General features: G+C 33.1%; 1 protein-coding gene across 1 annotated transcript in view; it reads right to left on the bottom strand.

Annotated features, from left to right (window-relative positions):
* LOC143232174 (uncharacterized) overlaps positions 1-17,801 on the bottom strand; it is a 63,975-nt gene that overhangs the window by 34,566 nt on the left and 11,608 nt on the right. The window contains exon 2 of the mRNA XM_076467284.1: positions 3,506-3,793. Within this exon, the coding sequence (XP_076323399.1) occupies positions 3,506-3,793 (288 nt within the window). The remainder of the gene's footprint in view (positions 1-3,505; positions 3,794-17,801) is intronic.

Here is a 17,801-nt window from a genome sequence, read left to right as displayed (position 1 = left end):
TACTTCACTTAGTGAACTAAAGCTTCTTTGTTTATCGTTAATGTGTTCATTGAACAATACAGTGGAGCGCCATTAAGCCGCGGACCAGTAAACCGCGAAATCGCTTAAACAGCTGTAGCAAGTCTTGTCCCAAAATTTTTGATGTATTAAATCTACTACCTGGCTTTTTAAAGTTTCTCACACTCTCCTTGTCGTTGACACTGACATGAAAAATGTGAGCGAGGATTACCGCGGCTCACCGCTAATTTAAGAACGTGTAAAAACGCGGCTTACGAATTTAATCCTGGCTTTATAACTTCAAGGGGATATTTAAAAAGGATTTGCTTTAATTTGGGAAATAAATAAAATTTGGTCGTTTGTGTTAAAACGGCATTTGTCAATTGTATCTGAATAGTCTATACATTAATATTATAATGATCACGCAATGGCCCGGATGAGGCTCCTCGGCGGAGCTGTTGGCGACTTCGGCTTTTTAGTCACAAAGGTTTAAGCCGCGGTTAAGCAGGTTGACCCCCCCAAATACCGTGGCTTAACGGCGCTCCACTGTAGCTAGCATGCTTTATACTTTTAGAGAGGAGACTCACGTGGACAGGAGCTAACTTTAAATAGCAAGAATTATAACGAATTGGGTTTCGTGAAAAGAGACGTTTCACTATGACATCCTTATCCTGATGGTTTGGCTGAATAGGCAATAAAACTATTAAGTGGATCCACGCTAGGTTCGTGAACCCTGCACGAATTGTCTGGGATCATGAATTTCCTGATATTTTGATGAAAACTATAGATCCCAGTGGATCTGATATTTTGTCCTATATCAAATGCAAATATACTTTATTGTCAACAGGAACACAAAGAGTACTTGCATTCTGCAATAGTTGGCGCACATAAACATGGTGTATGGAGACAGTGGCCATATATCAATGGAAATATTATGACAAAAGATTAAAGGTATGCTAGTTTGAGCTTGGCACCTGAGTACTACTATTTTCAGATCACACATGTCTGTTATAGCAGATAGCTCTCTAAAATAAAATGATTAATATTGTGGGTTTATTTATGTAAAACATGCGCATGCCATGAATTAAGCGAAGTATTATACACTCTGTAGGCTAAAAAAAACAGCATGATATATGAGCTTCAAAAGTAAAAAATCGAAATATTTGTTACTCTTAATTTTGGTTTCATTTACTTTTGAAACAAAACACCTTTGAGAACCCTCAGAAGTACATCTAGTACATTAAGTTGTGTTTACCTCTTTCTATGATATTTTCGTTTGATTTACCAATTGCTAATCATTTCTTGAATTTGTTGTGCATTTCGGTTAGCTATAAAGTCTCAAAGCTAATGCAACTACTTGTGGCTAAAATAATAGCTCTAATGTCTTGTTCACCTCGAAACCCTTTTATTAATGTATCATTCGTGTATATGAGAATATTCATCGTAAACTTGTAGATATTTAATTACTTTTAACCAGTATGACAGTGTCTATAGTACAAGTAATAGTCGCAAATAATAACAGTGTTTTGCAGACAAAGCACATGTATTTCGAATATTTTGAAGAAGAGTAGTAAACTGTTCGAACGCGCTCGAGTTTTGGATCTCGTTTGAAAACCATTACAACTTTTCTATGTGATCCACTGTGTCAACCTTTTAATCAAAGCTTATTTCGAAGGTACGGTGCAAATACTAACAATAGCTTTGAATGCTCTGGTTCACATGCTTTCAAAGACTTATTGTGATTAAAATGTTGAAAAAAAAACATATATATTTAGTTCAACGTTCTTTGTGAATGTTGATCCTTTATCTCAAATGTAAATTTTAGAAAGTGTAATAGTGAATAAGAGTGAACTACGGATGTGATTAATCTTAATCTGTAATTTAAAAACACCTTTTTAGTGCTTATAGGAACTAAAATCGATCAGCTCTTCTCATTTGTTTATCATGTGAGGATCGTGTGAAAATGTTGTGGTTATCACGCAACCAAATCTTCATCTGAGGTTATTGTCTTGAAGAATATATATAAAAAATTGACTTTTCACTTATAGTACGACCTAGTGATAAGTGTAATGAACTGTGTATTTAAAGTTCTGAAGTTCATATTTTATTACCGCTCCGACAAATTAATAATAATAAGACAATATTTAAACGTATTGTTTACGGGTCGTTTTAATTTTCGCGTAAAGCCACACGAGGGCTATCTGCGCTAGCCATCCCTAATTTAGCAGTGTACGACTAGGGGGATGGCAGCTAGTCATCACCACCTACCGCCAACTCTTGGGCTACTCTTTTACCAACGAATAATGGGATTGACCATCACATTATAACACCCCCACGGCTGAAAGAGCGGGCATGTTTGGTGCGACCGGGATTCGAATCCGCAACCCTCAGATTACGAGTCGAACGCCTTAACATGCTTGGCCATGCCGGGCCCGTACTTTACGACCATGAAGGTGTTATAAGAAAAACGTTCAAATTCAACTGTTTGGACTGACAAAAGTACCCCAAAAGTTGGCGGTGGGTGATAATCGCTATCTATCTGCCTTCCCTCTTGTCTACAGCTTAAAAGTAGAGCCGCTAGTGCAGATAACCCTGATGTATGTATATTTCATCGAAATCAAACAGAAAAAAAAAACTTATTTATATCTGGTTTAATTTCTTTATTAAAGGCAACTCTTGCTAGAAGTAATAATTATTTATATTAAAAAGTTACACAAGTGACGAGGAGTTCAGTTGTTTTATAAGGTCTCATATATCCGTTCACTAATTTAATTTATTGTAATATATGTATTGATATAAGTCGGCATAACAGCTCATGAAATGGTTACGAATTTTTGAAGTGCAAACTTTAAGCCCATAGATTCGTAATCTCATGACTGATTTAAGATCTAATTATAGTTTCGAACTCAGGAAGTCAAACTCTTTGGATGGATGTATTTGATCATGCCCAAATTTTTTTTATATTAATTTATTCTAATTCGGCCTAAAAGAAATTCAGTTTAAGAGTAGGCTGGTAGAGATCCTGACGAGTAATGCAATCGAATTTGGTTGACGCAGATCCGACGCTTAGTTTTGCTGTTATACAAAAATGTTAGTAAGAGAAAATAAAGGTCTCAAAGATCACAATTCACTCTAATCCTGCCTATGAAAATTCTATGCGCTGCGGGCTATTCAAGACTCCGTCTTGTTCAAATAAAACAATTCAAGATAATATATTATAGATAATTAAAATAATTTTAGTAATTCGAATTAAAATATTATTCACAAACTTATTCACATTCAGCGACCATTTTAATTCGAAAAACAATTTTCTTAATAAACTAGAATCATGCGAAACTCGGAATATGCTCAGCCCTCTCTTTACATTACATTTTCTTATCTCATATTTATGCTCATAAAGGTTTTAATCCTAGAGTCATACACTCGACCCAACACATATTAATTTCCGTTACACTACCAAAGGCATTAGTGAAAATTTAAGCATAAACACTCAAATATGTTTGCTTACCAGGGCAGCAGGATAAAAAGCTGAAGTGTCCACACCGGCGAAGTTGTGATAGCTAGCTTGGTCGGCCACATAGCCTGCACCGTTGTAGAATCGCGAAGAACCGGTAAGGCTTGTTGGCAGCTGAGGATACGGTGACAACAGACGAGAGTCGTAAGCTGGAGGCAACGAACAGACAGCACCGTGTGGTGGCGGCGGCTGAGTCGCATGTGAATCAGTTGCTAGCGGGGAACGCGACGTTTCGCAACACGAGGTCCCTGAGGGGCCTGCCTGTCCCGTATTTCCCAGGAGCTGAAGAGAGAAACAAGTTATTGTAAAACCAAATTTATGATCAGCAATCATTCTTCTACATTTTTAAAATATTTAAACAGGTTTGAAGAGTTCTATTTCTTCCTCCTTGTTTATTGTGAGATTAAAACATCATCACCCCTCTGAAAGCCCGAATTACACCGCGTATTTTAACGTAAACAATTTTAAGATTTAACGCAATTGTATGCAAAAGTAGACAACAATTATGTGACTTTTGATCTCAACGTGTAGACATATCATCAGATAATGAACAAACTCGGAGAATGTACGAATATTTCCACACATTTTAAGCAAATTAATGTATGAAACATGGTTAAAAATACATAAAACGTAAACCCTTCAACTGAAAGAACAAGAATGAACTGCTATAATTCGACTAAAAATCACATTTTGTTGAAGAACTACGCATTGGATCGCAATTAATGCTATCAAAATTCTTGAAATATTTATGTTCAGATTATATACTGTATGTTTAACTAATAAAGTGTGCAACATATAATATCTCCAGAAATTGTGAAAACATAAGTTTCCTAGTTATTTTCTTTCTAAAGACTGGCCTCTACCTGTAAGTATGTATTTAGAAAACAGTAGTGGTAATCCTCAAAGACACCCAGTTGCTCATGAAAAGAAAGAGCATTTCAATTAAGAGATCTATTTTCTGTTATATAAACACCGAGTGACCCGCTAGTACAGCGGTAAGTCTGCTTATTTACAACGCTAAAATTAGGGGTTGGATTCTCCTCGGTGGACTCAGCAGATAACCCGATGTGGTTTTGTTATAAGAGAAAACACACACACATACATAACCACCGGATATGGCGATGGTTTTCAAACAAAAAGTTCTTTCAGCCTATACATACTAATACGATGCATGTTTGTACAACGTTAGAGGCTTCAAAATTGTTATACAATTAAAATACATTATGACATTTCAACACTTCATAAAACGGTAAACTCAAGAAATCTTTCTAGAAGTTAAATATTACACACTTAAAATTTAGCTGAAACTAATATTTAGAAAACTAATTTTAAACATTTGAAAGTACAGTAAAATTTTCTATAGAGATACTGAATGTCCAAACGTAGAATTTAGTATAAGATTCTAAGTAGATACTCCGATAACGATTGATATTTACTGAAATTCTCAGGTAGCACTGACATTTCGAATGATGTGATTGTTAGAAATACTGGTAAATATAACGATCAACCTGTTTGTCCTACACCTAAACATCTTCAGCGAAAAGAACGGGATGAACTAAGAGTTGTATTGCATACGTTATATTAGCAGTTCGTTGTGAAAACAAACTCACGACACATCACAACTTATCATATGTCGTGAGTTTGTTTTCACATCGAACTGCTAACATAATGTATGCAATACATTCTTAGCTCATCCCGCCCTTAGTAGCTTTTTTTTTTTGTTATTCCATAAAGCTGTAATTTAGAATTATGTGATAATAGTTGTTTAGTGTTAGTTTCAATCTAAAACTTTCGCGAGATAAATTTGGTGTACAACCTTACACGAAGGATATTAATAACTAATAAGACGATTCTAAATGAAAACAAATTATATGAAAGCAATGTATCTACAGAAGAGAAGTACAGTGTTTATAAATCTCAAATTTTAGTATATGTTTATATTTAGTTGGGTATCATACAGTTAAAAGAGCAGTTTAAGGGCTTACTTTTTAATATCTGATTACTTTAACCGCAGAAAGTGTTTTGCTATTTGCGGAAACACCATCAAAAACCGATTATGATATTTGGGCACTCGCAATATTCTTGGCTTCACGTAAGATGTTCAGATAAGTTATCAACCTGAGAAATGAAGACCTTTTACTCTCCAACTTTATGCGTAATTGGTTTTTAAGAGGATATTTTGCAATAAGTGCTTTATTTTATTTATATAAAGAACCCTTTTATGATATTCTGGATTACAAACATGAAACGTTTTCCTGAAGGATTATATAATTTCTAAACATAATGGAAATTTCGGAAGGAACATCTCACTTTTAAAATGTTTTCTACACTCGAATCAAATAAGCTTAGATTTACAGACAAAATTATACGTTCCTTGAAAACATCCTGTTGACTGTACATTCATGAATTAAGATCTTTGGAGGGCCTAAAATTTATTAAAAATTAATGGGATAAATTAAATTTTATTATTAGTCTTTATAAATAAACATACAACCCCTTAACTTAGCTGGAATAAACCTATTAACTACGAACTGAAGACCTTCATTGATTTTACTTTTAAATATATGTGAATCTTTACAGCTTAACAATACAACCATTATCAATTAAAAAGCTCCACTTTTCCAGGTATAAGGTATTTTCCTGCAGGTCCACTTAGTGAATAAGATTAACTAACAGATAATACAACTTATAATTTACTTCGTTTTCTTTCAAAGAGACCAAAGCAGAAATAATATGTTCATTTCCAACTAAATTTTAAAAGTTTAAAGATTCTAGAAGATGTCCTTCTGGCGTATCAAATTGTCTAACAAGTTTTCAAAATTGAAGTTTTAAAACATGCTCGTGTATAATTATTTAAATATATTATAAACACACGACTCATTTTTGTAGTTAGTTGTATATGGCTTAAAATGATGTAATTTTTACATAACCATCTCTATTGAAAGTTTCCTTTTAGTCAATAAAAGAAACTTGTTCCTATTAATTTTAGATGAACACAAAACCAGATACACACGTGACGGACTTAATCCTAGTTTCCAAGTCTATTAAGGTATTTGCGACATTGACAACAATTGTATTTATTCAATAAGTAATTACCAACAATGATGTTTTATTTAATAACACAAATATTTATCAACACAAAAAGTACTTCTAAGGAAACATGACAAGGCTATTGAAACACACAATGAATTTTGTTTTACGTTTGGAAAGTCTCAGTTGTGTCTACCTTATTATATTGTATGTAAATCCTAAAAGCAAATAATGTGTAGATTTAAAATTAAAATTTTCTTTCAGCTTCATAGATCGAAAGAATATGCTTTTATTGTAAACATGTGTACACATAATATGACTTTTTAATTAGATGTAACTATGTATAAATGAGAACAACAAACTCTCATATCACAAGTTAGTTCATAAAGACACTGATTTATCTATCAAGATTATTTATGCTTGAGAATAAATTTTTAAATTTTAGGTAAAGAAATGAATAATCTCAATTTTCATTTTCTCGTTAGGCCTAAGTCAATACAATGATACTATACCAATTATACAATAAACGTTTGGAATATTTTTTACAATATGAGATAAAACACTGAGAATATTTTTGTATCATTTCTTGATATTGAATATCAAATTTTCGCTTATCAAAGTATAAAAGTCACAGAAAAATAGTATCTTATTTTTTTTTAAATCGCAAATGTTCGAAACTAATTTTTATATCCGTATGTTAACCATGCTTTTAAGTTACACTACTAGGTATTTGTGGTTTCAAATACATGTATATTTATCCTCTGATACTTCTGTCAAGTTTTATGCAAGTCTAATAATTATGCACTCCAGTGGCATAGCAGTATGTCTGCGAACTTACAACTCTAAAAACTGGGTTTCGAAACCCGTGGAGAGCAGATCACAGATAGCCCATTGTGTAGCTTTGCGCTTAATTCATAACAACAACTAATAATAATTATAATACCAAAGAAACTCTCCGGGATATTGTGTTCATGAACTGAAGTAATTTATTGGCATTGTACCGTTTCATAATTAAACAAGCCACATCTTTACGTTTACGAGCATATGTACATATATAAACGTGTAAGTTTTCTACATTATGAAGGATAATACTCAGTTTACAATACTCATAAAACAATAAAATAAATGTATCACACTTCTCTAGAAACACTTCTTTACTCTAAAATAAAAAAGTAACCTGATTAATATTTCGATGAGAGCACTTATTACTATATAAACTAGCTTTGCCTGATTTGTCAACAAATGACGGGTTGAAGTTTTGTAAGAAAAAGAACTCGATTCCCTCTTTCCTGCAGAGAGCTTTGTTCACCAAACTTCACCATAAGATAAAAACAATCACACATTAAGAAATTAAAAACAATTTTCTGATTCTCTATTTATAAAAAAAATTAATGAAGCTAGTGTAACGTAAATATGAAATTACTCATAATATCACACATATTGATTGACAAATTGCATTTTTATATGTTAGACCAGTTAATCAGGGTAATAATAAACAACTCAAGGCAGTAGGAGTCTCAGGCCTCACTAACTTAATCTTTTCATCCAACAGAAATACTTGAAGTATTCTCGATTTATCTAGTTCATGAAGTTATCGTATTCTAGTGTTTCTGTGGTAAGTGAAAGGTCTCACGAAAAAGATGTGACCGATTTAGGTAAACTAGTTGTCGCCCCTCTAAACAGATGTGATCTACATAGTTAAGATAGTTGTTGCCCGATACAATTAATATCATTCTTCTATACTTTTAATTTTGAATCGAACCCACAACTCTGAAATTGCGAATCAAGCACCGTAACCATCTGGTCAAGCGAAACAGCTGAATGCAACGTTACAAAAAGACAACTAGTTTTATGTATACTAAGTGGCTAGTTCAATATTAATACTTAAATAAATGACGCTGGAAAAGTATATATATTTTATACAAAGTGATGTGTTTTTTTGTTTTATTTCAAAATTGAAATAAATCACTCACGGAGTCACTCGCAGACGAAAAGTGTTGGTCTTAGTTGTATCTGAAACTATTAATTTTAACTACCGATTAGAGCAAACTATATGCTGAGAGCGAAACTAAAAATAAGCCTGGCCATCAGTAAAGCTTATTAAATATACATTTATATGTATAAATATTATAATGCTCTTTTGTTTTTTATTTTCATTCAGATTGAAAGCCACTTATTAACAGTTCATTGTTTTACATCTTTCGGATGAAAAAGCGTAATATTACTTTTAAAGAACTTTTTTGGTACATTTTTTGGTGATCCCAATATCAAAGCTAATTCGCTAAAAAAAATGATTAATCTCTTTGGCAGAGGCCCGGCATGGCCAGGTGGTTAGGGCGCTCGACTGAATCCCCGTCACACCAAACATGCTCGCCCTTTCAGCCGTGATGGTGTTATAATGTGACTGTCAATCTCACTATTCGATGGTAAAAAAATAGTTCATGGGTTGGAGGTGGGTGGTAATGACTAACTTCCCTTCCTTCCCTCCAGTCTTACACTGCTAAATTAGGGACGGCTAGCGCAGAAAACCCTCGTGTAGCTTTGTGTGAAATTAAAAAAAAACATTTGACAGCAAGTATAAAGAAAGTTTAATTTAGATTTAAATAAAAACACGTAGTTTACTTTTATAACTGCGAGTGCGAACTATATGTTTGCTTAATTCAGTTGACTGTATTTTTTAATATTTTAGGAATAATGTTCAAATAAATCAACAATATCTGCGCAATTTGTATATGTTAAACAACAAATGAATATGTTAAAGTTAATTGTTATGGATCTGGATACAAGGCCAGGTCCGTAAACTAAATTGCAATAGTTATTCAAACTATCTTATATATATGCATATATATATAAACGAACGAACAAATTTTAAATATAACCTAGTTTATTATGAGTAAAAAGTATCTTTCTAGAGTTTTATGTGGCACCCATACTTTCACTAATTGAATCATAGCTGTAACCAGTCATTCAATAATTCATTAGCACGATGACTGTCATTCCACAACAAGTGGAGTGCATTTTGTGGACAGTCATTGTATAATTAGATTAATAATATAAGCATTAACAGAGACAGGCTTTGTTCACTTGAAAGTCTGAAAAAGCAATAAGTAATTTTGGATTTAGTAACCTACTTTTATACTCACTTGATCTATACGCACTTGTTAGTCAGTCATCCAACAGCCATTTTTATTTCGATATAGTTGTCAGATATTCTACATTTATTTCTCCGAGTGCAATATTCAGTAATTTATATGTAGCACTATGATAAGATGGTGAGTCATTTACCAGTTAAAAGTCTAATACATCTTGTACTTGGTAATTCTACAGTTGTAACAATTGTAAAACATATACAGCAGGGCGTCAAATTAGCCGCAAACAGAACTAATAAATCTGTATTTATTGTGTAGCTTAATATTTACGTTTAAGAAAAATGTGCATAATGACAAACAATACAATGCAATATTATGGAAATCAGTACCTTAACTACCCACAATGATGAATTTTTAACCCGACAACAAATTTTGCTAACTCCTGACAGAAAAGAGTTAAATCTGGCTTACGTAGATTGAGATTATAGATAAGGTATCCCTTAAACTGCTTTTAATCCCGCTTGGGAATAAAGCAACTAAAACTTTAAATCAGTCAACTTTCACGCACTAATGATGCTCTTTACACACATATTCAGTTAATGGCTGCAATATTAGGTGTATAATTATTGCATTCAGAATATATTATTTATAACAAAGAAAAGATCGTAAAGTTTCTCGGCGTGAAATGAATTGTTAAAATACCATTAAAATAACGTACAATGATTATGATTTTGGTACAAATATAATCATGCAACATAGGCATATCTCTGTATGTTCAAAAAAGGGAATTAATGTTTTTTTAAGTAATATTTCAATTTATGTGAATCTTTTTCACACATGAAGAACGTTTTAAGAACAACAAACTTAGATTCACTAAAAATCAACAATAGAAATGTTTTTGTTCAAAGTGACAATAGCAATACATACATTACTTATAATACTTATAAAAGGAATTACTATACAACATTTAGTTAAATGAAAATCGTGGATTACATCATCAGAGTGATATAAAGCTTTACCTGGTTTTTTAAACGTTTCTATTTATTTATTACTTATGAAACAAATAACTGTCTTAAACACAAAAAATGAACAAAGTAAAATAAAACACCATTAAAATTGAACCTTCCACTGTAGTAAATAACACAGGCCTGCGAATTTAAACTTCATAAAAGTTGTTTTGGTTTTAATAACGGATTTTTTTCCCATAATTTAGCCACGCTGATTTCGAACATAGTATATTTTATACGACGTGAGAATTTTTTTACAAATCGGAAAGAAAAAATCTTACTTGAATAAAATTTTTATTTCTTTTACCAGAATGAACGTTTTGTATTATTATACTTGTTATGACTGGTTTATAGAACGATCGATAATATTTTCACATCGCGATTGGTCTACAGAAATTTATAGCTAGTAGCTATCAACATTTTAATCATAACAAAATGTGACCCGATTTCAATTAAAATTATTCACTTACGTAAAAGTACGTATGATGTTTTGTGAAAAACCAGTATAAGACGGAGAAAAACGGATATCATTTTCGGATTCAGCGTGCAGGAATGACCATAGGACATTTGAACTTTTCAAGACAATAAAAACACCGCAAGCCTGCTATTACTGATTCCACATGGGCTAAAAAAAAGCTCAACTCCTAACATTAAAAAACTGGATTTATAATATTATAAATATTTCATGAGACGTGCAAACATGAAAGAATCGACTCTCACCTCTTAATACTCATTAAGTCAAAAATCTAAACTCATTGTTCTTTCCTTAGTGAGAGAATATTTGGTATGAACATACTTATTTGTGTAAGCCATCTTTGAGAAAATCTGAATAAAGAGTATAAATGTGGGCGCAATTCCCAAACTTATGTAGGTTTTAATAACAAAAAGTTATAATTCACAAAAATGAAAATATTTTACGTCGGGATTGAAGTTTTAACTTCCATGTTAGAACTAGAATGTGTCTTTGTTACAGTAAATTATGCCAGATGCTGTTAAATTCCAGTCAGTAACATTAATGAGCTTTATTATAGCCCTTATATGTGTTAAATTTAAAGATATAGATTACTCGTATGTGGAGGACGTATTGTATAAATCTAACAGTATGTCGAAAACACTTTCTCCACCATGTCCAAATAAAGAATAAAATGTTGAAAGAAACAACAATATCTTAATGCTGTTGTGTTACAACAAATATAATTAATTACAATCACGTATTCTCAGAAAAAAGATCTTCACACAACAGCAATATTACAACCTTTCATTGTAGCTGTTGCCATGACAGAAAACACAAAAATTTGCTTGAGTGTTTTTGAATTTTGCGCAAAACTACACGAGGGCTATTTTGCACTAACCGTTTCAGATTACGAGTCGAACGCCTTAACATTATTATTAGAAACAACAATACTTAGGTATAACAGTCTTATATGTTAAGATATATTTATTTTGAAAAAGTCCTTAAATGTTTACAGAATGCCTACATTGAGCAATATATTATATTGAGAATAATATAATTATTCAGGTTTCCCTTGTTTAATTTCTTGTTTTAAGATCATGCTTCCAATCATTACTTTCGGCTGCCATGGCCAAGCGTGTTAAGGCGTGCGACTCGTAATGCGAAGGTCGCGGGTTCGCAACCCGGTCGCGCCAAACATGCTCGTTCTTTCAGCCGTGGTGGCGTTATAATGTTGCTGTCAATCCCACTATTCATTGGTAAAAGAGTAGCACAAGAGTTGGCGGTGGGTGGTGATGACTAGCTGCCTTCCCTCTAGTCTTACACGGCTAAATTAGGGACGGCTAGCACAGATAGACCTCGAGTAGCTTTGTGCAAAATTCCAAAACAAACAAACAAACATGCTCTCGGCTATAAATTCTAGCACAAGTCTCTTTTATGATTCCAATCAGATTAGCAAAAAAAAGTCTCAACATTCTGTGTGTAGCTAATTGTTAGCTGCAGGGATCTGACATGCTTGAATAGTTAGTTTTTGTGAATTTTCTTTGACATGGATACAGGACTATAATGTTCTTGGGCAACTTATTGATTTTAGGTTGCATTACAAGAAAAGTATGTATATTATAGCATAAAGAACAGGAAAACTGTACACTGTTATTACATTATATAGGAACTAAACATTAAGGTGAATATCGTATAGTGTTTTTGGTTAAGGTAAAGATTATAAGTGTCTTCTTTAGACTGAGGACTAATGCATGTGTTTCCTAAGTCTAAATTTCTTCAAGCTATGATATAGCAAAATATAATTAGTTAAATAAGAGCCCAGAAAAACACTAATTAGGAAGTTCTAAATGACAAAACAACCTTATTCTGTCTCACAAATGAAATCACAATGGGATCCAATTTTATTTTAACTGTAATGTTCGTTACGTAATTACCATATTTGTACTTTCAATGGAGTTGAGCATGATGTTATAACACTAGCTATGAAACATTATAGAACATTTTTTTAGATGATAATATCTATTGATAATAAACTATAGGTGAATAATTTATGAGTAAAAAATTAGGGAGGAAATAGAGTTGTTAAACAGATAGATTTGATTTGATTTTGTTTGTTTGTTAATAATAATAAAGCGACAAAATCAGCAACCTGTGCTCAGCCCTCTGTGGGTATTGAACCCGCGTTTTTGCATTGTAATCTGTTAGACATGCCACTGAGTCACTTTCAGAGACCATATACGTCGGCCCGGCATGGCCAAGCGCGTTAAGGCGCGCTACTCGTAATCTGAGGGTCGCGGGTTCGCATCCCCGTCGCGCCAAACATGCTCCCCTTTCAGCAGTGGGGGCGTTATAACGTGACGGTCAATCCCACTATTCGTTGGTAAAAGAGTAGCCCAAGAGTTGGCGGTGGGTGATGATGACTAGCTACCTTCCCTCTAGTCTTACACTGCTAAATTAGGGACGGCTAGCACAGATAGCCCTCGAGTAGCTTTATGCGAAATTGAAAAAGAAACAAACAAACAAACCAGATAAGTCGGTACTTGCTTACAATAGATTTCGTTGGATAATATTTTTCGTTATAAGCCTACAGGCTTACCAATGAAAAGCAGTTTTTAGCATCAAGTCCGGTGTCATTGTAAAAACAAAGTTAATAAATATGCAACTATTTAATAAATCGAGTCAAACACCACTATAAAATCTATAAACGTCGAGAACCATGGATTAAGCCATACTTACAATGATAAACATGTATAAATCAAAGGTCTGGCTGGTCAGAGTTACTCTATGCAAAACACTAAATGTTTGTAGAAGCTGTGTGTAAGTTCGGAAGAGGATCCATGAAACTGACACTGTTAACAACAAACGTAGCTGAAGTAGAAATCGGAATCTCTTCCATAATGTTGTTAAGTATCTTAGGTTGTATTCTTTATGAGTTAAACGACAGTTGCGTATTGATATTTACTGTAAATACGTGAGCATGAAGTGATCTCAGTAACAACTTAAACATCGCCGTTGAGAAGACATGATCAAACCAATGGTCCAAATGGGCATCAGACCACAAAACCCCGGTGCCACAGAGGTATGTCTGCAGATTTAGAACACTAGAAATCCGGGTTTTGATACACGTGGTGGGCAGAGCACAAATGACTTATTTTGTATCTTTGTGCTTAACTTCAAACAAACAAATAAACAAAATCATTGATGTTTTCCAAACTGTTAGAAGTTGGATTCATTTGAAAATCATACACACCTCTCCTGTTTGTATCAACATCTAAAGTGAAGAATAGTGAGAAATAAATACAGGTTGGGGGCTTTGTGTATAACAGTGTCAGAGACCTACACAAAACTGATGGCACCCTGACAACTTACAAGATAATGCAGATCCTGATCTATTATGTCAGTATCTCAGGAGCACAACTTATCTTACAACAAGACAATAATCCCGAGCAAGCAAAAACATTTGGTGAAATGGTATCTTAATTATAAAGAGGCTGACTGGACAGTCACAACAATTGTCTGACAGGAACAGGCCTGATATAAAGAGATTACGTGAGCTTGTTTTAAAGCTGAAAAGGTCAAGACTTGATCCATTAACGTGGCTGAATTTTAAGTAATAGAACAGATGATTGGAACAATATTTCACAGTCATATAGCAGCATGAAAATAAGGCAAATGCTCTGTGCAGAACAAAGGGCAGACATACGAAATACAATGCCAATTTTATTTCTTTTTTCTCTTTGTGATAACGGAATGATGTATAGCAGAGTGATTAGCGCACTAGGGCTACAAATCAGAATGTTCATGATTCGTATCCCGTTGTCATAAAAACCTCCTTCCGATGTTTAGGACTGTCAGTGTTTTATAAGAACGACAATCATATCTCACTATTCGGTCGGACAAAAGTAGTCTGAAAGTTGTTGGTTACTCTCAACTCACATAGTTTTTCAGTTCAATATCAGGTAATATAAGAAGACAGCCATTTGTGTATGTCTGCATGGAATCACTAAAACAAACTGTGATGACGTTTTGCACAGTTAGTATATTCATCAGGTAGTGTAAAGTATTCGTTCTTTATCACCCATGCACATGTATGTTTCTATAATCAATTTCATTATTATAATTTAATTTAAGCAGATAAACTTATCAAATGTGCGATCTCTGCCTTTTAATATGACAATAATGTTGATTTTCTTTACATTTATTATATAAAGCGCTATATTTTATTAGAAGACCATGATTATATTTTCATAAACTCAGGCTGTAAAATACTTCTAAACAAATCATTTGTAGTCCGGTACTATTCGATTTGTTAAAGTTATCTTATCGTGTGTTATCAATTATAACGTATTTATAAATTAATTTCACTTCAAACGATTTGCAATTACCGTGTACTGAATACAATATCGCCTTTAGCACACGTTGTAATTATATATAAGCATATGTTTAAAACAGAGGCTTGTGATTGAATAATAAGTTTTTATAAATTAAAATATCAAACTCCTTGTCTCAGTAAGATTTAGGGTGTATTTAAATTTTATATTTCCTTATTTGTCTTAGTGATTATTTATGTATACACCTTCCAAGAAAACAACAACTAGTCTTTGTATATGTTACGACATTGGTAGGTCTCTGGGTAATATCCGAGGTTATCAATCTGTTACATCTATAATTACACCGGTAGCATAACATCCGAATTGCATGGATTGTTTCGACAAAATAGATGTAGATAGACAGATGAAATTGACTATCTGTGTTATATGTGTGCATAGGTTTTTCATTTGTGTCTTTAAAAACGGCTTCTTATTATATCTGTTATTGTATCTACTTTAGAGCTTTAAAAAATTATAATTATAATTATTCGTTATTACAACAAGAAGACATGAAGATTAATTTTAAAGCGTTATCTTGGAGCATGGTAATGTATGAAATCACAGAAATGATACTGTACGGTTACTACTATATAAACACCTTATTATAATTACAATCGTAGAACAGGTGACAAAAATTTAATATTTTTGCGTTAAAGAAATACAAAACAAAATAATGTAATTATGTGAAAGTTATAATTGAATCTTTTCGTCATTATTATAAATACTTTACAACAATTGTTCATTCAGAAATAACACGTATTAATTCTATTAGTATATATGTTTTTCTACAGTTTATTTAAAACCATTTTTCTTATGACCAGTCTTTAAGGTTTGTGTTCGGTTTTAAGTATTCTAAAAGAGCAAGAAACTACAAAATATTTAATAGATAAAAGTCTAATAAACAGTGTTTCAACCGTGATTCAAAAGTGTTAAAGAAATACATAAAAACTAGCAAAATAATAAAAATAATCTATATTTCAAATATTTTCAGGAATGAATAATCAATTTTGTTACTTTTCAAACAGTCGTTTTCAGTCAATCAATGAAAGTGGTTTATGTTCATATTATTTTATAATTCAAATAGTTTTTGGCACAGTTCTCCATTAGATGTTCATAAAAAAAATATATTTTTTCACTAAATAAGTGTTATTAGCCTTTCTTTCTTATTCTTGTAAAAATGAATAGAAAACATAAAAATCCATGTTTATTTGTATAAAACATGTATTTAAATTGTGAGTTTAAAAATCAAAACTGTCCTGTGATTTTAGTTTGTTTTTGAATTTCACGCAAAGCTACTCAAGAGCTATCTGCGCTAGCCGTCCCTAATTTAGCAGTGTAAAACTAGAGGAAAGGCGGATAGTCATCACTATTCACTGCCAACTCTTGGACTGCCCTTTTATTAACGAATAGTGGGATTGACCGTCACATTATAACGCTTCCACGGCTGAAAAGATGGGTATGTTTGGTGTGACGGGAATTCGAACCTGCGACCCTAAGACTGCGAGTTGAGCACCCTACCTACCTGGTCATGTGAGCCATTTTGATTTTAGTAAAAACAGTAACATTTTATAGCAGAGTGCGAGGGTCTCAGTTCAAAAAATAAAAGTTAAGGCTACATATATTTTTTTTCTGTTTTGCGTTTTATTTGCTCACAATCTATGTAGCATACGTAATACAAGTATTAGTTTAACTATATCTAGTGAAATGAGACTTCGTCCAAATTGAAATTAAGGACAATCTCCACTTGGCAAAGAAATGTGTTCCATAATTTCTTAACTGCAAAAATGAAGAGGGAGCTACACAAAACGAAATAATAAATGGACACTACAAATCGTCTTAGGGATAATTAGGCACATCTGGCTCATGCCTATAATGAAAACTTTAGCGTGTTAAATTGAAGGTCTAATAGAATGGGTGTTTGTTTAAAAACTTACAAAGTCACCTACCTTTTTCTACGACAGTATGATACATGCAACAGCGCAGTACCCCTTACCACACGACTACGCACATAGCATTAGGTAAGTAGGATCGATTAAGTAATGGATGTCGGACCAACAACATGGCCGTGAGTCTGAACCGTAATGGAATAATACTGATGTCAAACATCGCCCAAATACCGCAAAACGGCTGCCACATGGGCACATAATCATATCATCCAAGCTGAAACTTTCCTTATGCAGTAACATCCAGTGATAGGCATGCCCTATGAAGCTGCGCATAACGAGTCTGTATACATACGTCTTATTTATAGTTTGACGGAGTCGTATCCAAAATTTAATGAGGCCATCGAACAGTTTCCCGTTTATCTATCATTCACTCATTGCAGTCGGACTGCCCACG

This window comes from Tachypleus tridentatus, chromosome 11 (assembly GCF_004210375.1).
Source record: "Tachypleus tridentatus isolate NWPU-2018 chromosome 11, ASM421037v1, whole genome shotgun sequence".
Lineage (NCBI taxonomy): Eukaryota > Metazoa > Arthropoda > Merostomata > Xiphosura > Limulidae > Tachypleus > Tachypleus tridentatus.
The sequence above is the reverse complement of the archived record's forward strand: the minus strand, read 5'-3'. Positions and strand labels throughout refer to the sequence as shown.